Genomic DNA, 23,234 nt, shown 5'->3' with positions numbered 1-23,234 from the left:
ACCTTATGAGCTGGCATTAGCCCTATTTTACAGATCAGGAGATAGAGGCTCAGAAAGACCAAGAGTCCTAAGCGCACTCACCGGGTGAGACTGTGGCAGAGCAGGGATTTTACGTTGGGTGTGTCCAACCCCAAAGCCCAGCTCCCCATCCCCATCCTTATTCACTCCCTCACTACCCCTGTAACCTTCCTGCAGATCATTCCCAAACCTGCTCCTCCCTGTGGAATTAGAAACATGAGTCATGCTCACTGCATTTTGCTGCCTGGTGTTTTAGATTGTGGATATCTTGGGAAGCCTTTTCTGGTGTCACTTGTCTTTTGTTTGTTCTTCTTGAATACCTTGCTCACCCAGTTGGAGTCTTCAGCAGTTCTCTCCCTGGGAAAATAGATGAAATAATGGTTGGTTCATGACAGAGCCCTGCTCCAGCTCAGAAGGTAGACAGAAACACCAATGCCATGGTTCTCAACCCTGGCTGAACATTAGAGTTCCCTAGAGAACTTTTATTTTGTAATCAATGACCGTTTATCTAAGTAACATCATGCCAACTAGTCAAATGAAACTCAGCTAAACTTTTATACAGTTATATGTCAATGCAATAAAGTTTGTCATGTGAACAAAACACATAATTTACGCCCAAGCACAAAATTATTTATGCAAACTCTTTCCAAAAGTTTTATAATTAAAACTCTACTTAATGTGAGAAGCAGGTATGTTTTAATATACTTGATATGATATCGAGTGGGAATATCAAAAATAAAAGTGCCTCAGGCTCTGTTCTCTGCAACTGTGGCCATAGAAAAACTCAGCCACTGCCAGAGCTACCCAAGGCAGGAAGGGATGAGGTTGGGGGGCAGAAATACCCTTGATTCACCCTCTGATCTCCTGCTGTTGCATTCCACTGGCTAACCCCACTGGCATTCAGTCAACAAAGGAGTCTGGGTACTGCGGTTCCCAGAGAGGAAGAAACAAACAAACAAAACAAACAAACAAAAAACAGCTTCCCAGGCCCTCTCCCAATCACTGCAAAGACAATAATGGAGTACATGTTAAACAACCCAGCAACCCAGACAGTTGGTGCGCATTATGAGAAAAGATTTTCTGGGGACAATCTACAACACAGGAATATTACCCCTCTTTTTATGCTGATAGAAAATAATTTGGATTAAGGGAAGTTTTTGGTAGAGTCTCTCAACTTATACTATGCAGGATCCACCAAAGGCTAGGATGTAGCATGCCTGCCAGCTCTTTTGAACTGAGACATCAACAGAGAGTCAGATACGAGGAGGGGTACACACTCTCCCACTGCATTTAGAGAAGGTACATTCCCCAGTGTGCACAGTAGGGACAGGGGGAATGACACTGTCAGTGTGAATAGGCTCATGTCCCACACGTTGCCTTCACTGGGGAAGAGAGAAGAGGGAGTGGTGGTCTGCGAACGGTAAGGGGATGGACCGAAATCACATCCAGAAAAGGAACCCAGTGCTCCTTGGGCAGCTAAAGAGATGGAAAATATCACTTAGCTGGGCCCTCTCCCCTGACCAAAGGAAAGAACATGTTCCCAATTGAGGAGACACTTACATTGCGTAAGGCTTGCTCATGGTTTCCTTCACATTAGCCAGAGGCACGGTGCTTTTGGAATTTGAAGAAGCAAAGGGAGCTACAGCCAAAAATGAAAATATAGGAGACATGAGTGAGATGGGGTTGGGGAGGAGTACTTAGTCATTTTTGAAATAACAATAGGAAGTAAGTGAAATGTTCAGAAACAGTAAAGAACTTTTACTTTCAAATTCTCGTATTTGGGACCAGAATCATGTTGTTGGATTTGACTGAGATCCAGGGCAGTGGCATCTGCAGAAGGTCTGAAGCTAACCCTTGATGTAATATTATCAGCAATTCCCTCATAAAAAGTAGCCAGTTGTGTTAGGGAAAGTTTTCAAGAAAATCCCCCACAGGGGTCTAAACCTTCTAGCATCTGCTTTATGTAATGCTTTTGTCTTTTTTGCTGGAATAGGAAATAGTTTCATGATCATTGTTCTTAAGTAAGCTCCCTTTTTTTTATTTTTATTTTTTGGCTTACGGGATCTTAGTTCCCCAACCAGGGATTGAACCTGGGCCCACGGCAGTGAAAGCCTGCGTGCTAACCACCGGACCACCAGGGAATTCCCTTAAGTAAGCTCTTAGCATGTTTCCGATGAGTAGGGGGATATATAACACATGAATATTAATATGTAATTATGTAATACATGTAAATAAAAATAACATAGAATAAATTAATAAATTCCTCTATCTGAATTTCTTTCATTTGGGGACCTGCTGGATATCCCTCACTCTCCCAAATCTATTTGTGGCTCCTTTGTTTATGGATTTTCCTGGGACTTTTTGCAGCACCTCCCGCCCCCAACAACAACATGGCCACTGTCAAACGACGGCTAACATGAACCCCTGGGGCTCCACTCTGCCCAATTCCTACAGGTGGCCTAGGATGTCACTGCTGAGACCAGCTGGAGGCTCCAGCAGGATTCCTCAGCCTCAGCACGACTGACGCTAAGGGCCAGGCAATTCGTTGTTATAGGGGTTGAGCATTGCAGGATGTTTAGCGGCATCCCTGGCCTCTCCCAACTAGACGTTACCCACTTGGTGACAACCAAAAATGTCTCCAGATGTCGCCAAATGTCTCCTGGGGGGTAATATGGCCTGCAGTCGAGAATCACTGGGCTATCCATACCCTCTGTCCACCCCCAATATGAGTGAGGAATGCCAGCTCTGGGCCCAGAAGTTCTCAGGCCCCTGAAGATGGCTGCCTTTAAGTACAGGTGCGGTAACATAAAATAAATGCATTTCATGTAACAGGGAAGAAGAGAGCAGGTGAAAGACTTTGAACAATTTTCTGACTCTTAATGTTCTGATATTTTTGTCTCATTGTTAAAAGAATCAAAGTGGGACTTCCCTGGTGGCACAGTGGTTAAGAATCTGCCTGCCAAAGCAGGAGACATGGGTTCAAGCCCTCATCCGGGAAGATCCCACATGCCGCAGAGCTACTAAGCCCGTGAGCCACAACTACTGAGCCTGCACTCTAGAGCCCGTGCTCCGCAATACGAGAAGCCACCACAATGAGAAGCCCGTGCACCTCAACGAAAAGTAGCCCCTACTCGCTGCAACTAGAGAAAGCCCACTCGCAGCAAGACCCATCGCAGCCAAAAATAAATTAAAAAAAAAAAAAAAAAAAAGAATCAAAGTGAACCTATTCAAAAAAAAAAAAAAAAAGAAAGAAAGAAAAGAAAAGAAAAACAAAAAAAAGACAAAGTGAACCTATTCCAGAGAAAGGGGGGTCACCCCTGACTTGGGGCAGATCCACAAAGAAGGAAACCTTGCTAATGTGTGCTACTGTTTATCGTAATAACTATGGAAGCTTGGCTGGTGGACCATGAGGACCCTACCACCTGGCTTCGGTCCATCATTTGGGCCCCTCTGCCTTGGTCCCCACCCAGACCACCCACAGTGGCCAAACAGGTATCCTTTTCATCCTGAATGTACCTTGCACTTTCCTTCTCTGCACCTGAGCCTCTGGAATAAACAAAATCTGAAATGTTCTTTCTACTCTGTCGGATCCCACAAACCACAACTGTCAAAATCTTGCCCATTTCAAATCACCTGTCACCTCCAAGAAGCCTTCCTTATCTCCCCAGAGAGATGTGATCTTATTCTCTATGAATACCCTCAACACTGTTTTTGTTAGTTATATAGTACTTAAGAATTCTTTTTGCATTTTTGAGGTTGGTATCCATGCCATTCCCTCTGTTGGAGGGGAGATTTCCTGAGAGTGAGGAATTAAGAGCTGTTCATCTTTGCAGCTCCCAGAGAGGTGCTTCACCTGTAGTAAAGAACCAGTTTTTTAAAATACTATTTACAATCCATAATGGACTAGCGCTTTTGTGAAATACAATATAAATGAATTAGTAGGAAAATGACCAAGCTCTTGGATGTCATGGCTCTACTGTATTGCTATAAACATTTCTAAGTGCTTGTTCTCACTTTCTGTACTCATTTCATTGTGAACTAGTAACAAATAATACAGGGACTGGCACTGGTCCACAGACCCCTTTTTGAGTAGCATTGCCCTGGCACAGCAGCTTTCACAATAAAAAATCTACTAGAACAGCCGCTCTCAAATGTGGAGGGCTTGTAAAAAATGCAGACAGCTGGGTCCCACTCCTAGAATTTGTGATTTAGTAGGTATGTGGTAGGGCCTGAGAATTTTCATTTCTAACAACTTCTCGGGTGGTGCTATTGCTGCTAGTTGGGGAGCACACTTTGAGAATCACTGGACTAAAGAAGAAAAACCCCAAATGTCAAGTACACTGCCCTCTCGTGGTGGTCTGTCCTCATAGCAAGTAGAGCCGCTAAAGTTATGGGCTAACTTCACCAAGGCACCCCTCTAAAGCAACGGTTACCAGCAACCATGTCATTACACACTTGCCAACGGGCTCCAGACATGAGGAAGTTGTGAGAAGCCAGAAGGGTCCATACCTTGGGGCTGTTCTGGGCCCAGTTCCTCCACAGGTGGCTGTGCAGGTGCTGCTGAAGAGGAACATTGGGGCAATGTTGGCGATGTCCCCACAGCGGAAGGCCCCAGGGACGTCCTGGATGACATAGATGACTGGGGGGGTGGGGATCCGGATGGTGATCCAGTCAGTTGTACCTGCTGTGATGGTGATACAGGTGACAGCCCAGGTGTTGAGCTGGGGAGGAAGTGCACAGCTGGGCGTGATACAGGTGGCAAGTCAGTTGGAGACTGTGATGGTGATGAGGCCAGTGGCGATGCAGGTGGTGAAACAGGTGACTCCACAGGCCACTCACATGTGGATTCAGGTGTCTGCACAGGTGGGGACAGAGGTGGACCACGGCCACCTTTTCTTTCCCCTTTGGGAGCCCATTGTGTGTGAAGTTGTCTGGATTCTTCTGGACTGGCCCGCTCTGTTTGGAGGCTTGGTTGACAGTTTTCAGGGCACTCATTGCCAAGGGCGCGTTCTATCTGGCAGTACACTTCTACCCAGGGGAAAATCACTCTCTTGGAAGGAGAATTAAGGTAAGCAGCATCTAGGAAAAACAACAGCATGGGGGCACAGGTGGCATTACTAACCCCTGGCATCAGCATAGTATTTGCAAAAAATGGTTTCCCAAATTATTCTCATAAACAAGATTAGTGCTTTTCATTGTTTTTGTTCTGTTTTTGCTGCGCTGCACAACTTGCAGGATCTCAGTTCCCCGATCAGGGATTGAACCCCAGCAGTGAAAGCCTAGAATTCTAACCATTAGGCCACCAGGGAACTCCTGGATTAGTGCTTTTCAAAGGCCTTTCTTTACTTACTTGAATTCATATTGAATATTTGATTGTGTATTGATCCACTTATTCAATGGATACTTATTGAGCATCTAATATGTGCCAGGCATTATACCAGGCACTGAGGAGTTGAAGGAGACAAAAATAGGCCTCTTGGAGCTTACAGTCTAGCCTGGGGGCAGGCACTAACCACCCCAATAACCTCAAGTTTTAACCAAGACAAGTGCTAGGAAGTGAAGAATGTGGTACTAGAAGAGACGGGAGCAGGGAGGGCTTCCCAGAGGGAGTGATATTTGAGTTGAGACGTGACAGGGGAGAGGTCCAGGGGGTGGTCAGGGTGGGATGAGGAGGAGCATTTCAGGCAGAGCGAACAGCACACACAAAGGTCACAGGTTCGAGGGAGCAGGAGGAAGCCAAGACCCTGCAAGGTCAGTGTAGGTGGAACAGGGGTGGGGATACTTGTGATGGGAGATGGGGCTGAGGAGGCCACAGGGGCCAGACCATGCAAGGGCTTAGAGGTGGCATCAAAGACCCTTGGTTTTCATAGAGACCATGAAGACTTATGAGCAGAGAGGTGAAGACCTGTCTCTGGTTTTGACAAGATCACTCTGGCTGCTGTGCAGAGACTCACTGAGAAAGCAAGAGGGGACCCAGGGCACCCTGTCAGGGTTCTGAGAGAGGTGTGTGGGGCTTCCCCTTGGAAGGAGATAGAGGATTCTGCTTAGGAGGTAAAATAAATGAGAACTGACGATGGATTGATTCGGGGGTGAGGGGAAGGATGTGGCTTACACCAGCAGTCCCCAACCTTTTTGGCACCAGGGACCAGTTTTGAGGAAGACAATTTTTCCACAGACGGGGAGGGCGGGCTTACACAACTGGATGAATGTCAGTGCCGTTGGCTCAGAATACAACCATGGAGGGGTGGGTCTGGGGAGAAGTGGGGAGAGTGAAGTTTGTTTTGGAGACATGTTGAGTGTAGGGGGCCTTTGAGATGTCCAAGGAGAGATGACAAGTGGGTAGCCGGATATATGTGTTTGGATCTCAGAGAAGAGATGAGGGTTAGAGATATATATTTGGGAGCCCCACCTATGGATGGTAACTGAAGCCATAACGGTGGCAGTGGAGGAGTTGGCCTAGGGAGGAAAAGCAGAGTGAGAAGAGGAAGGAGCCAGGATTGATCAGGAGAGGTGGGGAGGGGAACCCAGGGAAAGTTTTCTAAAACAGACAAGCCTGGGGTAGATTTAAACGTTGCTGGTAAGGATCCAGTTGAGAGATGGAGGTTGGAGAGAGAGGGAATAATGGAAAACTAGAGAATCCTGAGATTGGAATGGTGTCTGAGCCCAGGTGGTTGGGTGAGCTTTAGACAGGAAGAGGGACGCTTCCTTTCATATGCTAAGAAGGAGGGGGTCGGGGAAAGGTGAGTCTGTATATTTGGTGGTACAAAGTTGAGAGAACTCCCCTCTCATGATTTTGGTTTTTCCTGTGAAGTAGGAAGTCAGGTGGGGTAGGAGGCTGGAAATCAGGAGCAGAAGGTTTGAGGTGGTAATTGCAGAGGATGAGAGAATAGGTTGACAAGAAAAACATAGTGTGATTGTTTTCTGTGTGGAAATTCACAAACCATTTCTAAAATTCATGTAAAATGACAAAAGACCTAGAATAACCAAATCAACTTTGAAAATATGACAAAGGAGAAAGGCTTTTGGTGATCTTGGGTGAGGCAAAGATTTCTTAGATAAAGACACCAAAAGCATGATCCACAAAGGAAAAAATTTAATATGGACCCTATCGAAATGATAAACTTCTCCTTTTCAAAAGACACTGTTAGGGAGTTGGAAAGAGAAATCACAGACTGGGAGAAAATATTTGCAAGTCATATTTCTGATAAAGGGCATTTATCTAGAATACATAAAAGCTCTTAACAAGAAAACAAACAATTCCATTTTTTAAATGGGCCAAAGATGGGAATTCCCTGGCAGTCCAGTGGTTAGCACTCTACGCTTTCATTGCTGAGGGCCCAGGTTCTATCCCTGGTTGGGGAACTAAGATCCCACAAGCTCCCACAAGCTGTGTGTGGTGCGGCCAAAAAAATAAAAATAAAAAATAAAAATAATGGGCAAAAGAGTCAATTGTAAGGGCTCCCAATGGCCAAAGGTGGAACAATTAGAGTAACAAAATAAATAAAGTAGGACTGAGTAATAACCCACAGTATAAAATAAGTATCAACGAGTCCATACTAATATAAACAAATGATTGAATAGGTAAACAAATGATTGAATAGGTGGAGAAAGAGACACATCTCTCATGATGAAGAATTCCCAATAATTTCTGTAGATACTCGGCCCTTAAGGAAATGGAGAATAACTCCCTACTTCTTAGTGACTTGCTTCCAAAGAGCACAGTATAGAAAGGAAGAGTAGATTTACAGTGGAAAAACCTGACAAACACCACCTCACAGCATGTACCCTTGATATAACATGATGAGAATGGCACTTTGCCTCTGTGGTCTTTCCCCCGCAAACCCACAACCCCAGTCTAATCATTAGAAAAACACCAAGCAAATCCCAACTGAGGGACATTCTACAAAATATCTGGCCAGTAGGTCATTAAAAACAAGGAGAGTCTGAGCAACTGTGACAGACAAGAGAAGCCTAAGGAGACAGCACAACTAAATGTGATGAGGGATCCTGAATGGGATCCTGGGTCAGAAAAAGGACATTTGGTAAAAACTAAGGCAATCTGAATAAAGTATGGACTTTAGTTTGTAACGAATTATCAACATTGGTTCACTAATTGTAAACAATATACCATACTATGCACCAAATGATTTGTGTACCATGCTATAACATCTAACAAGTATGAGACCTAAAACAATAGGGAAACCTAGATGTGGAGTATATGGAAGCTCTCTGTACTATTTTCACATTTTTTCTGTAAATCTAAAATGATTCTAAAAAATAAAGCCTATTAAAGGTCTAGGGGAAAATGGGCAAAAGAGTTGAACAGACACTTCACCAAAGAATATATTTGAACAACTAATAAGCCAAGGAAAAGATGCTCAGCATCATTAGTCATTAGGGAAATGCAAATTAAAACCACAATAAGATACTACCACATACCTATTAGAATGGCTAATATTAAAAAGAATGACCATACCAAGTGTTGGTGAGAATGTGGGGAAACTGGAATTCTCATTCACTGTTGGGAATGTAAAATGGTACAACCACTCTAGAAAACAATTTGGTAACTTCTTAAAAAGTTAGACATACATTCTGGGTATGTTTCTCAGTCCATACATATCCAAAAGTATTGAAAATAGGATCTCGAAGAGATATCTGCACACCCATGTTCATTGCAGTATTATTCACAATAGCCAAGAGGTGGAAGCAACCCAAATGTCCACTGACGAATGAATAGATTAAGAAAATCTGCTCTATATGCACGATGGAATATTATTTAGCCTTAAGGAAGGAAATCCTGTCACATGCTACAACATGCGTGAATCTTGAGGACGTTATACGTGAAATAAACCGGTCACAAATAGACAAATACTGTTATGATTGCACTTACATGAGGTACCTAAAGTATTCAAACTCATAGAAATATAATGGTGGTTGCCAGGGTCTAGGGGGTGGGGGAAAAGGAGAGTTGGTTAATGGGTGTAGAGTTTCATTTTTACAAGATGGAAAAGTTCAGGAGATTGGTTGCACACCAGTGTATGTTTAACACTACTGAATTGTACACTTAAAATGGCTAAGACGGTAAATTTTATGTTATGTGTGTTTTACTACAATTATATACATTACATTTTATATTAAAATATTATATGTTATACATATATTTGTAGACATATATATATTACATATTAAACATGCATCCACCATATGATCGGGTCATTCCATTCCTGGGTATTTACCCAAGAGAAATGAAAGCATTTGTCCATACAGAAATTCATGCATGAATGTACATAGCAGCTTTATTCGTAACAGCCCCAAATTGGATGCAACTTAAATGCCCATTAACAGGTGAATGGATAAATGAACTGTGGTATATTCATACAGTGGATTGGAATGCAAAAAGGAATGAACTATTTATACCATGCAATGACATGGGTGAATCTCAGAATAATTATGCTGAGTGAAAGAACGCAGACAAAAAAGAATTCATACTATAAGAGTTCATCTATCAAAAACTCTAAAAATGCAAATTAATCTATAATGACAGAAAGACATCAGGGTTTGCTTGGGGATGGTGGGATGAGGGGAGGTGGGAGGGATCCCAAAGGGGCATGAGGAAACTTCAGGCATGATGGATTGTTCCCTATCTTGATTGTGGTGCTGGTTTCACAGGTGTGTGTGTCTGTGTCTGTGTCTGTGTGTCTGTGTCTGTGTCAAAACTTACCTAATTGTGATTGGGAGGAAGGGAGGGAGGAAGGTCAGTGTGGCCGGGCATGGCTGGATATGGGATGGATATTTCAGACATGGCATCCTCTGAGCTCCAACCTCACTCAACGCCCATGTACATGTGTCTGTGTGTGGAATATGGATTTTCAAGGATGCCAGCAAGCCGTGTCCTTCCCTTTGGTAGAAGGCTGCTGTCGGGGAGGCCAAGGGTGGAGAGGGAGGCTCACCTGGTGGCAGGAATAATTAGGTAGATGTGAACCCTTAGGAGGGAGGAGAAAGAGGATGCCAGGATGTGAGCGGAGGAGTTGAGGGTGACACCTTGCAGGTGCGGCTTCCTACCTGAGTTGACCCCCTTTCAGAAAGCAGGCAGGAGGCTGGAGCAGACTTCTGTTTTCTGTTCCCAGATGGTAGGTGGGGATTTCTCAGGCTATGTCAGTATTTCCTGCTTGCATCTGGTGCCGGGAGAAAACTCCAGGCCCACCAAACCCAAGAGGATTTAGGTGCTGGAGCTGAAACTTGCACTGAGAAAGCCACGCACACATTTGCAAATTGGAAGAGGAAGCAAAAACAGCTGGCAGCCAGCATGAGTTTTTTTCTCCCTTATGAGTTGTGTCTGTTCCTACTTGGAGTGATTCCAGGGCCATTGGGGAAAACCTGCCATCCTCCATATACTGCCCCAATTCAGGAGTGGTTGCCTGCAATGCTACTATTAGAGTTTCATCCTCGGGTTTAAGACTGCCGTTCATACCTGTGAAAATGTCCACACCAGCTAAGGGTGGAAGGGGGGAGGGTGAGAGGATAAGGGGCTACTGAGAAATGGGGGAGACTAGAGATGCTTAACAACCCACTTTGTAAGTCTTCCCAGGGCTTCCCCTGAGAGGAAGAGAAAGGAAAAGTTCTAGGGGAGAGACAGGTATGGAGGCAGCCAGGTAGGCGGGCTGCAATCTGAGGTGTAGCGGGATTTCCTGGGGCAGGGAGTTGGTGTCTGCACCGAGATCCAAGAAACAAATCAGGGGATCCCCAAACCTCAAGCCCTCAATATACACCATCACTGAGGAAAGAATGGAGGGGCTCCCCACCTGGGGCAGAAAGGACCACAGGCCCTAGCCAGACCTTCCTATTCCCTAAGCTCTGTAGGTGAGACCTCAGCTCCACCACCACCACACCCCTCAGGTCATCCTCCTGTTGGACACCGGGGGCTCGGCTTCACAGCTGTCACCTGTGAAAATGTGGAAGATGGGGCAGTTGTCAGGGGACAGTCAGGGTTAGGAGGGGTCTGTCTGCAGAGAGGTAAGAGGAGGGGCCTGTCCCTGAGGTCAGAGGGGGCAGTGGACTGGATTGACCGTGGCTAGGAATAAAACTCAGAGGTAGGTTCCACCGTCAGCCACCTTGTACAGATGAGAAAACAGGCCCCAGGAGATGAATTACTTGCTCAAGGTCACATAGCTGGTGTGTCAAAAAGCAGGATCTAAACCCTTTTTACAGATTTGTAACCAAGACTCAGAGAGGGAGAGTGATTTCCTGGAGCTCACACAGCTTGGGGGATGGGGACCCTGGCCCAGGGCTACTTGCCTCCAGAGCCCACATTCTCTCCATCCTGTGCTCCTGCTCCCTACACCCCTAGTCGGGAGAATGGACCCAGGAGAAAGTAAAGAGTTAGGACAGGGGAGCTTAGGAAAGCAGGAAGCAATTTTTTGGCTGCACCACGCGGCATGCAGGATCTTAGTTCCTCAACCAGGGATTGAACCTGCACCCCCTGCAGTGGAAGCACAGAGTCTTAATCGCTGGACTGCCAGGGAAGTCCCAGCAGGAAGCAATTTTGAAGAAAAAAAGTGCGCATATCTTACAAGAAAAACCTCATTCAACCCCTTAATCTCACTCCTTAAATATATTTTTTAAGCTACATACACAAAAAGTTCACCACAGCATTGTTTATAATAGTGAACATTTGGAAACTCAAAGAATGATCAAAGTATTCTGTACAACTGTGATGGAATATTATACAGGTGCCAAAAAGCCAGTTACAAAGACTATACAGCAACATGGAAAAAAATTTATGATATAACATTAGGTAAACACCCTTTGATACAGAAATTCCTTTTTTCTGGAAATATGCTCTATGGAATTAATTCTAAATATAGAAAAGCATTTTTTCTTTCTTTTTAACAAAGATGTTTGCATGGCCTTCATGGAGTTAGAGTGTTTAGTGCATGCCATTGGAGTCTTTCTTCCACCCAGATAATGCACAGAGGATACACAGGGGTGGGACCATGCTTTCCAAACCAACCTAGGGCAAGGGCTCTTCTCTCTCATTTGTTGATCAATATGTCACTCAAAAGTCTCACACAAACATAAACTAGTCACATCTAGTTCTACATTAACAATACTGTTTCATTGGAAAGATAATAAAATGCAAGAAAATGTAATGATATGAGAATGGAATGCTCCAGGGAGATATGAGCTATGTATTTCCTAAGCATAGTTTTTAAATTCAGAAATACATTTGTACAAAAGCCCTAGACACTGTCCCATCAGTTAACCTAAAGCCCCTTTTCCACAGTGGTCGTAATTTCTGGCCACAGTAACATCTGGACAATGAAGGCTGTCAGGTCCCTGTGCCCATTTCCAGCTCTCTTGGGTGAAGAGCACCTCCAGTTCCCAAACTGGGGGGAAATGCTCCTCTATCCAGCCCTTTTACTTCCTGTCTTTGCCCCATCTTCCTCCTCTTCCTCGGGGCGCCACATGGTACTTACTCAGCCGCCTCAAGTACGAAACGGCATCTTCATACCCTCGGTAGTAATAATTGTGCAGGATCTGCAAGGTGGGGCACCAGGAAAATAACTAAGACTGTAGCAACAGAGAGACCCATAGTCCCCTCTCCCAAAGCAGCTGCTTTCATTGCTCTTAAGCTTTATATGATGAGCTTTTCAAAATGTTCCCATCCTTCACCACCTGCTAAGAACAGCTGATCATCAGCTTTCCCTGGGCTGGAGAGGGTGCGATGTTTATAGTAGAACCAGAGAAGGTGCATTTGGACAGTATAAAGAGCAGCATTTGGAGACTGGGTTCAAATCCCAGTGCTGCCACTTATTGGCTGGGTGGCTGTGTGAATGCAACCTCTCACAGCCTCAGTTTCTTCACTTGTAAAATGGGAATAATAACAGTATCTATCACAGAGGATGCTGGAGGATTACACCAGTTATGCCCACAATGCCTCTTCTGTAAAGGGCCAAACAGTAAATATTTGGGGCTTTGTAGGCCACATATAGTCTCTGTCACTTCTTCTTGTTTTTTTTTTAATGTTTTTAAACGATGCTTTAAAAATAGAAAGTCCATTCTTAGCTCACAGGCTGTATAAAAACAAGTCATATGCTGGATTTGGCCCCTGGGCCATAGTTTGCTGAACCCACATTGCATGTCAAAATGGGAGAGTCCAGCCAACATTGCTATCAGTGGTTCTGAGATCATCTCATTTTACAGGGGAGAAAATTGAGGCTGGGAGCACTTAGGGCCCTTGTAGCAGCAAGGCTGGGATACAGCTTTAGGAGGAAGTTTAAGGGATCATTTGAGATGGACTGAGTGGGCCTCATTGGCTCCCCCATCCCACTCCAGCCCCCATCACCCTTTCCGGCTCTCCTTGCCCACCCCCCAGGTCCCTCCTGTCTCTTACCACCAGGTCTGGGGGGAACAGGGCATGGGTCATCCTGGCGATGTTCTCCAGGGAGAACTGGAAAGAGCAGTTGAACATGCGGAAGTCACAGAAGATGGCGGGGCAGTCCCGCGGGCAGATGTCCTGCTGACCACTGAAGGTGGAGATGGTGATGGAGTCCGTCCAGAAGGAGCAGGGTTGCATGCCCGAGAAGCCCCCGTCGATGTACCGCTGCAGGGCGGAGGCGGGAGGCAGAGTGAGAAATGCTCATCTGGGGTCATAGGTCCTCTCCCCCACTCAGGGTGAGCAAAGAAATGGGTCCCTTGGGAGAAGGTTTGACACCGAGGTCCGGGGGCATCCACACTCTGGATGAAGCAGGAGTGAATGCTTCCCTGTCACGTTACCCCTCGTGGAGTCCCTCAGTGTCTGAGGGCAGGGCCGGGGAAAGGAGCTCATCCACAGGGCCTTTTGAGAAGGTGCACAAGTGGTGAGTCTGAGCAGGTTGCGAAATATCCCTCCTCCAGACTGCCCTGGGTCCAAGCTGCCTCCCTCTGTTGAGGTCAGACACCCACAACACCCTCCAGAGCACCCCTGACCACCCTGTGTCTACCCTCAAGTCCCTTCCCCTCTTGGGACTTCTGTTTCCTCAGATGTGAACAAAGGATCACAGACACTGAGGCTCTAACTCTCTGGGTGCCTGCAAATTAAATGAATGACATGCAATACGGGGGTCCATCTATTAGCTGATTCCTAATCTCTGGATCTCATTTTCTCTATACATAAAATGAGGAGGGGGCATGGGTTAAATCTTCCTACTCAGAGTGTCGTCCGTGGGCCGGCAGCACTGGCATCAGCTGAAGTTGATTAGAGGTACAGAGTCTCAGACCTGCTGGATTTTCCTGCTGGGGAAGTCTGGCAAACCTGTGGAGCCTTGACTTGCTGGGTTCAGTAATGTGTTGGTGGGTCCAGAGAGAAGCCCAACTTAGGGGGAGAAGGTCTTCTTAAAGCCCCAGAAATCTATCTACGCTGGGAATTCAGAGTAGGAAACCACAAGGACCTTTTCAATTCTTGGTCTTGCCACTGAATTCTGAGACCACACCTCCCAAATGTGGGTCACAGGGGCCCTGAGGCACCCCTGGATCCCAGCTCACCCCCCCTCCCACACTGAGGTACCTACCACGCCACGGTAAGTTGGAGGAATGAGGCCGCAGTACACAGGGACAAAGCAGCTGCAGTACAGGGCCTGTGGGGGAGAGAACAGGGTTGAGATGCCCAAGGCCTGGGGGCTGGGTGGGGAGGGATCACCTGCGGGCATCTGGCCCACCATCAGCCTGGCCCTCCTTAAACCCAAGGTGGAGTCACTGCCCTGGGAAGTGGAGCCCCAAGTTCAGCTCCTGGCTGGATCCTTGGTAACCTACTTGGTCAGGCTGGGCCGGATGTCCCAGTTTTAAAGGGAGAGAGTGGCCTCAATGATCTCCAGGGTTCCTTCTAGCACCAAATTTCCATGAATCCGATGGGATTCAAAAACCATTAATGTGTCTGGCCTGGGCCTGGAATCAAAGGAGGGTGAGATGCCTACCCTTGGGAATGCTCAGAGGGGGAGCAAGCAAGTAGGTGACAGTACATGGGGTGACAGGTGCTGTAATGCTCAGAGGGGGAGCAGGCAAGTAGGTGACAGTACATGGGGTGACAGGTGCTGTGATGGAGGTGAGCATGGGCGTCGTGGTCCCAAAGAAGAAGCACCCAACCCAGGGGTTGCAAGGCAGGCAGGTGATGAAGGAAAGTTCCCTGGCAGGAGTGACTGGAGTCTCACCAAGCAGGTGAAGTGGGGTGGGAAGGAGGGAAGGGCATCCGGCACGAGGCAGGAGGCATGGCAGGTGCAGACACAGAGGCCTGCTTTGTGTGATTTGCTCTGGTTGGCATGGGTAAGAGTGGGAGGTGGTGGGAGAGGGCTGGGGAGAGAAAAGTCTTGAAGAGCTGGGTGCTAATAAACCCAGGGGACATGAGGTAGCTGGAGGAGATATCCATGTCCCTGCCTATTCATCCCCAACCCCCAGGATCAAGGCCATGCCAGTGTGGGGATGTGAGGATGGGTGGCGAGGGTCTTGTACTCAGAGGAGGGGAGGGGAGTGGAAATATGGGTGGAGGGTCATGCAGCTCAGCTCTTGTCCTGAAAGAAAACTGGACATATCCACAGCACTCTCCAGCAATAATAAGTCATAACTAAAATGTATATTAATGAGCTTAGAACAGTGCACTGTCAGAATCCCCTTTCCTAAGTGTTAACCCATTTAGTGATAACACAATCCTTTTTATCAAGGACCAGCGGAAGAGAGGGGGCAGAGGGAAGCTGTTCCCACGAACTGGGAGTAATTTAGTGGGGAAACACTGAAGTCCAGGCCCTAGAGGAGCCATGGGACCTCTGTTGGTAATACAAACGGGCCTCTGAGAAGCTGCAGGATTAGAGCAGAGGGCAAGACAGAGGCAAAAGGAGGCAGACTCTGAGTGCTGAAGTGTAGGATGGTGAGCAAGTCTGATTAGTTTTTGGCGTCTCTGGGTCCATCTTGTCTAACGGCGTGCCTGACACAGAGAGATAGATGCCAGGAGGGTGAAGGGAGGGAAAAACTAGGGAAGCAGAAAGTAGAAGGAAGGAAGTGAGGCAGACAAGTGGACCATCCCAGAGGCCCGTCAAGAGAAGCAGAGCCAGCCTCTCCTTTCCTGCCCTAACTCCCTGGGCTCTGCCCCCACTCCCTGGCCCCGCCCTTATCCCTGGCCCCGCCCCACTCCCTGGCCCCACCGTTATTCCCAGGTCCCACCCCCTTGCCTCGATGAGCTCTTCCTTGGATGTATATTCTGAAACCACAACACTCTCTCCATCCGTGAACCGGGTGAGGCTCACGTGGAGCTTCCCCGTGGCGACCTTGTAGGAGTCCTCAGGCAGGACCCGGTACAGAAACTGCCTCATCATCTGCACCAGCTTACAGGACGGGGACAAGGGCCCCAAGAAGGATTTCTTCACCTCGGCCACACCCACATTGAGGACTCGGAGGTACTCATCTGTGGAGGAAGCAGAGAGGAGCGGGAGCTCAGCGGCCCTCATGGCAAAAAGAGGTCAAGGGCGATTTCGCCATCTCATCCTGCATCCAACAAATGGGGAGACCTATAATTCTGAGGCAGGGAAGGTCTCAGGCATCAACCTGTCATTCTGCACACAAGGGAAGCAAGGCATGGAGGAACGAAGTCACTGGCTCCAGAGAGCCCACAGCTAGTCAGGCGTCCTGACTCCTTCCTATTGAAGCAGAGGACCACTTTTCTACCCCAGATAGCTTTCCCTATCACCATGCCTGAAGTCCACCACCAGACTGCATGCATTCTTTCGAGTCTTAGAGGCTTTTGGCCCCATATGAGATTCCCATTAAATACGGCTGAAAGCCTTCAACAAGTGACACCCTGGGATGCTTGCTTAGCGCTGGCGAAGTCTGTGGGGCTGCTGACCTTGAGGCAGGGGAATTACAGGGAGGGGTGAACTTGGTCTTGAAGCCATTGCATCATCTTCCTTTTATGGCCCCCGGTACAGGCCTGAGAGGGAGAAGGCCCTAAATTACAGACCCAAAGCTGTGCTGCAGGGGTTCCCAGGAGGGCGAGATAAACCTTCTTTCTCCTTCTGAGAGGAGCACAGCCTGGGCACATAAGGGCCTACACGTGCCAGATGGGGCTTGGAGGGCAGCTGCGTTGTCCAAGGGCTGGCAGAGGAAGGTGTAACCCACCTGCCCCCCACAATCCCCAGAATTCTACCAGGGAAGTTAGAGTTGTAAGCTTAATAAGAAGTGCTATCACAGCAATACTGTGAGGTAGGTGTTTCTGTCCCCATTTACTGATCAGGAAACTGAGGTTCGGAGAGCTAATATAAGTTGCCCAAGGTCAACCTTCTAGTAAGTGTACAAAGTGGGATTTTAACCTAGAGTGTGTGACCCCGGAACCCATACTCCTTCTGCTACAGTAAGGTAAAAGCTTTCAGAGCTGGGCCTGTACCTGCCTCTGGCCAATTGCTGTTAATTTCTACCTTGTGCAAACCCACTGGGAACATCAGGAGTAGAAATAGCTCTGAAAAGAACTGCTAATTTTTTAAACAAATATTTAATTGTAAAACATCATATACAGAAGAACTTTCTTACAATTAGTGTCATGCAGCAAGAGCTACCTGGGAAGTTGTGCGGTCATGAACTCTTTGCCACTGGAGGTAACCAAGCAGAGGCAGGACAAGTACCTCGGTCAAAGAACTTATCAAAGGGATTCCTGCATGCGTGGTAAGGGCTAAGATTCCTTCCAAACCTGAGATCCTGGGATTCTCATGGGCACCTGACAATAAATCTGAGAAGCCATCACAGTGCACGTTACTTTCCTGTTTACAAATAGAGCATCTGAAGCACAGAATGTTTAAGTGATTTGCCCAAGGTCACACACAGCAATCTGGGGACAAACCAAAGCTAGGGATGCTCTACTCCTCTTGCATTTTACCATTCACAGATTATTCCTCATTAATCCGGGGAGCTGGTAAGATAAGGAACTTTCGTATCATTTTATAGGTGTAGAAGCTGAGGCAGAGAAAAGCTAAGTGTCCTACCCGAGGTCAGACAGCCAGGCAGTATTTGTTCTGACTCCAGACTCCACCTTCTTTCCCTGAGTGTTGGACTGATCCCAGAGGCTGAGCGAGCCTGGGTTGCCATGGTGATGGCTTTTTCTCTCCAACGTTCAGAATCACAGCTGCCTCTGTGTAGTAGGGGCTGACCTGCTCAACACAGCGCCTTAGCCATCACTCCCTTACAGGGAAGGGTGCTCCTGGCTAGCTGGGAAGGCCCCGCAGTTTTAGCAAGGTTAGCTTTACCAAGTACCAACTTGTACAAACTGTTTTGCCTCAAGGGAGGGCGGCAGCCAACCCACCAGTCGGTTATGAAGCAACTGAGCATTTTGATACCAAGGTGTTGGGTCACTGAGTTCTTGCTCGCAAGACCAGTCAGGATGGCGAGTGGAAACAGGGTGGGGACCCGCTGTTTTGGAAATTCTTAATGAGCAGCTTGAAGTGGCCTCACAAGGGTTGGTGGCCTTTCCCACAATGCCTCAGAGCCAGGAGCACCTGATTCAGCTTGCCCGTACACTCCTGGACTCCCAGCAGGAGGTGCTTGCTGGGACCACTGGAAGGAAATTTGTTCTCATTGCACAAGAAATACATGTTCATTGTGGGAAAAAAAAATTTTTTTAATGCAGATAAGCAAAAAGAAAAAAATTTTAATGTCTTAGAATCCATCCACCCAGAGATTAACATTCGGTTTATGTCTTCCTAGACTATATATTTTATATTTATTCTTACTTATAAGAATACTTATATGGAGTCACACTGTATACACTATTTTGTAACTTGCTTTTTTCACCTAATAAATCATGTCTTTCCACATCAATAAGTAACCATTTATAACCCAATTTACAAGCAGTACGGACACCTATTGTAAGGTTATACCATTATTTATTGAGCAGGTCTCCAACAGGGGTTGGCTATTTAGTTAGTTTCCTTGCTTTTCTAAACAACGCTGCAATGAATAATCTCTTGCTAAATTCTTTGCCTGTGTCCTTAATTATTTTCTGTAGGATAAATTCCTGGAGGTGGGAATGTTAGGTCAAAGGCATGCATATTTAGTCTTATAATACTTACTTAAATCATTGCTTTTGTATATTATCCACTTACAGTCAACTCTCAGCTATATAGGGGTGGTAGCGGGTGACAAGGACAAAGCAGTGGCCAAGATAACACAGACATCTCCTATATACTTACATCTGAAAAATGGTGCTATCTGGAAATTAGCAAGGTAGACAGGGAGGAAGGGGGCGGGAGATTGCCTGATTTCTCCCACTCAGGTGCCCAGTTTAGTATTCTTTCCTGCTGCTCACCGGGGCTGTGTACCAAAGGATGCCTTTATCTCTGTCTCTCCTTGCTTCTCCTCAGGTGTCTTTCTGTGCATCTCTGTCTTCAGAGTCTCTATCTCTTTCTCTCTCTCTCTCTTCCCCTCTGTCTCTTTCTCAGAGAAAAACAACTAACCTTCTGGTTAAACAAGTCTCTGTTGATAGAAAGTCAGGTGTTAAGCATAGCAATTGCTGGGGGTCTACGAGGAAGGATAAATTTAGCTTGTTTCTTTACACATCTCTGTTCTTTCCAGCACCTTCTCCCATTTAAAGGCCTCCTTCCAAGCTGCAGGCTGCTGGGCTCTGAGACACAGTGTCCCACAGTGGCCAGAGCAAGTTGGGATTTAAAAGCAGCACTGTGGGAACTCAAGGCGGGCTGCTTCCACCCCCAGCCCACACTTACCACATCCACTTCTGCTCCCTCCCACCTCCTTTCACACCTTTCTATAATCTAATTGCGGGTCTGTCTCCCAAACCCAGGAGATTCTCTGAGGGCAGGTGTTTGTGGTCCTCCTCTCTCCATGGCCTATCACTGCACTTTGCCCATGGAAGACCCTTCAGAAACTTTGCTCTAAGCTGGGAACTCCTCAAGGGGAGGGATGGGCCCCACTCACCTACACCCACTAAACCTCCCACAACACTTGGTGGGTGCTCGGTGTTTGTTCAGTACATGAACATAGGAAAATAAAAACCCAACAAAGCAAGCGATGGAGATGCTTACAGGGAAGAGTTACTTGACTTAATTACCCAATAAAAACTTGAAGGCAAGATCATCACAGATAGATGGATAGATAACAGAGTTAACTATATTGATAAATGTGGCCAGTTCACCAGGTTTTACGAGCCTATTGTGCCAAGAACTTCAGCAGGAAATTAAATAAGATCCTGGGACTGGGAGGTTTTGAAGGGCATGTGGAAGCCACTCCAGTGTCAGCCACTCAGAGACTCTTTTCTGTGACCAGACCCATTTCTTGGAAAAAGCTCAGGCTTTGGAGCCAGGGAGATTTGGTTCAAATCCCAGCTTTGCCACATACTATCTGGGTTACCACTGGCAAGTCAAATAACTTCTTCCAGCCTCGATTTTGCCACCTATAAAATGGGAATAATAATAATACTTACCTTACTGGGTTGTTATGAGGAAGATAGTTTTTTAAGAGCCGGCACATAGTAAGTGCTCAATACTCGTTATGCCAGTAATTCTCCATGTGACCATGGATAGGGCTTCTTGATGTTTCTGGCTTTCAGCTTTCTCATCTGAACAGGGGACAATGATCTCCGCCCCACATCTTTATCAAGGTGCACTGAGGCTCACTTGTGGGTTCAAGAGAACAAAGTAAAAGCACTGTGGAGATGAGAGGATGTACCCCGGTTTCAGGGAGTGGTAAGGGTATGGGTGACGTGTAATGTAGTTTAGGCATGGTTGGCAGCAGCACTCCTTACCCTGTCAACTTGGGGGACCCTACAGATTTAGTAGGGGAAAAGGGGGGCTTAGTAAAATTGACGAGGAAGGAAGGAAATAGATATGTGTTTATCTCACTTGTATGCTTCAGTGCGTAATGTTTCCCCCTTCATGAGGGCAAGGATGGCCTCCATCTCATTCATCCCTTTGTCCCTAGCACTTGATATAGTGCATGGAACATGGCAGGTACTTAATAAACATAGATGCATGCATGAATAATGAATAAATGAATGAAATCAGAAATCAAGGGAGGACACTGCAGCCCAGAGAGAGAAGAAGCTATTCAAGGTGACCCAGAGTGTAAAAACAGGGCTTCTCTTTCCGTCCCTCACGTAGCCTCTTGCTAAGTGTTAAATCCTAGAAAGATGGGCACTTGGCAGCTGACAATTTAAACTGCTGGGGATCTCGTTCACAGGGTGCCCGAATTAAATTGGCTGTGCAGGATGAATCTGCAGTGGAGGATGGGACTAGAGGCCCCAGTCTGCCTCGGACTGGTAGCCTAGCAACAACTTCCAGTTCAGCCAATCACCGTGAGGCCCCTCTCACTGCGGCCCTGCTCCCCCACCTGCGGGAGCGGTGGGCACCAGGGAATCAGGGGGCTCAGCAGCCTCTGTGGAGGCGTTGGCGAGCAGAGTCGCGTTCCCAGGAAAGCCATGCAATTCTCTGAGTCCCTGTGTGGAGACCCTGGGAGTCAACTGCTTTTACCTGATCCCTACTTGTAGGCTGAATTATAGGCTGTATTTCCCTGTGGGTATATCTTGACTGCCCGACTCCACTATGATAATTATTGTTAGTATTATCTTAACAACAGTCGTTTACCCAAGCAGGTTTTCACACTTGTAATCTCAGTTTATCCTCACAGAGACAGCGAGTGCCTGTGCGGGAGGGGGGTGGGGAACTGGTTGATTCACCATTTTATTTCTAAATCCTACACTGCAAGGGCACTGATTGAAAAAAAAATTGGCTTGAAGCTGCAGTGTCACCACTGCACCACTGGAAGTTCCATAGAGACCCTCCGGGGCGGCGATTTTTCAGCCAAGGAGCCTCCGTTCAAAAGAAATCTCAAATGAAAACCTAATGTGTATTACAAAACAACTAAAAACAGGGCTGTTCTGGGTTGAAGGCAAGTGGGGTCTCAGGCCCAATTGCCCCAGCCAACCCTAGGAAAGAAGGCCCTGAAAGCGCAGCCCTGAAACTCCTAAGGATCTAGGAGCCTAGGTCAAAAATACTAAACCAGACTAATTCTCTCATTTTACAGGTAAAAACCTAGCTCAGGATAAAGGTTGAGCTCAATAAATATGGCTGAATGGGTGGCTGGATGGCTGGCTAGCTGGCTAAATGGAGAAATGAATAAAGGCTGGATATACCCTAGGTCATGCTGTCTATGTTAGCAGAAACTGGAACTAGAATATATGACAAAACTCACATTTTCCTTCTCTGTTCTGAATGCATTATTGGCTTTAGCCAAAAGCAAAACAACTCTGACTTCGTAAGCACTTAGTAAAACAAAAAACAATAAACAAAAACAATACTTCTTATGGATAATAACAATATTCCACAGAGACCTTTTCCTAACCATAAGAGTTTACCAAAAAATTGGTGTAAAAAGTTCAAATCATCTTACATCAGGTTGCCATGGAAACAGCAGTGCCTGCCACTGGTTCCTCACCTGGATTCCTGTCAAGGTGCCCTCGGAGCTTTTTCTCAGGGCCTGGGGCCTCACTCAGCCCCCGTGTGCCTCTCCCCCAGAATCTGGACACAATCTCCACAACTTTCCACTGAAGGATCTACTGATTACCTTGAGATGAAACAGGCAGAGAGAATGTATCTAGAAAGTTCTCTGGAACCTCACAAAGTTCTCAGGGCCATTGCCCCTGCTCTTCTCTCTCTGTTTTCTTTGGTGGACCCAGAAGTCCATTTGGGATTCTGCTCCAAGGTAGAAACCAATACTGCACCCCTCCAGGCTGTAGCCTATCCTACCCTACAGACTCTCCCTGAACTACTGAGGGGACACTGGGATAATGCAAATGTTGTGAACTAGTCACTCTACAGTCTTAGTGTATATGTGTGTGTGTGTTTGTGTGTATGTGGTCAGGGGACCTCCAGGTGAGCCTCTGCTATAAAGAGAAAAGACCATCTCAGAGCACCTCCTCATTTGAGATTTGCCCAAATTAGGGGACCACTACAGAGGAATGCCCATGCCTCCCTCTTTCAGAACCACTGATAGTTGAAGTTCATTTCTGCTGACTGGCAGTATTCACTGCCCCAACTGTCCAAGACTTCAGTTGGTGGGGTCTGTTACCTACCTACCTACCTACATAGACCTCCGTCTACATTACATGAGTCTTGAAGTTCTCATGGAACCACAGGTTTCGATTCCACCAGCTGTTTACTGCTCTTACTGACTACCACTCTTTGGTACCTCCTTGG

The 23,234-nt window shown here is 46.7% G+C and overlaps 1 protein-coding gene across 12 annotated transcripts in view; it reads right to left on the bottom strand.

The window, feature by feature from the left end:
• The window catches only part of PNPLA1 (patatin like domain 1, omega-hydroxyceramide transacylase), a 62,627-nt gene that overhangs the window by 17,615 nt on the left and 21,778 nt on the right, over positions 1-23,234 (bottom strand). For 4 of the 12 annotated variants that reach the window (XR_014232538.1, XM_082346687.1, XM_082346692.1 and 1 more), the window contains exons 2-8: positions 16,215-16,447; positions 14,568-14,633; positions 13,412-13,621; positions 12,495-12,555; positions 4,528-5,097; positions 1,579-1,657; positions 250-375 (exon numbers count right to left, since the gene is read on the bottom strand). Coding sequence is in view for 9 of the 12 variants with exons in the window: in XM_082346687.1 (XP_082202813.1) it covers positions 250-375; positions 1,579-1,657; positions 4,528-5,097; positions 12,495-12,555; positions 13,412-13,621; positions 14,568-14,633; positions 16,215-16,447 (1,345 nt within the window). In the remaining 3 variants the exon portion in view is untranslated. Of the gene's footprint in view, positions 1-249; positions 376-860; positions 1,021-1,578; positions 1,658-3,747; positions 3,872-4,527; positions 5,098-8,908; positions 8,963-12,494; positions 12,556-13,411; positions 13,622-14,567; positions 14,634-16,214; positions 16,448-23,234 lie in introns of those variants that run through there. The other 8 variants (XM_082346688.1, XM_082346694.1, XM_082346691.1 and 5 more) reach the window with 7 other exon arrangements.

The sequence above is a fragment of the Balaenoptera borealis genome, assembly GCF_965194805.1.
Source record: "Balaenoptera borealis genome assembly, chromosome: 12".
Lineage (NCBI taxonomy): Eukaryota > Metazoa > Chordata > Mammalia > Artiodactyla > Balaenopteridae > Balaenoptera > Balaenoptera borealis.
Note: the sequence above shows the minus strand (reverse complement) of the source record. Positions and strands in the feature narration are given on the sequence as shown.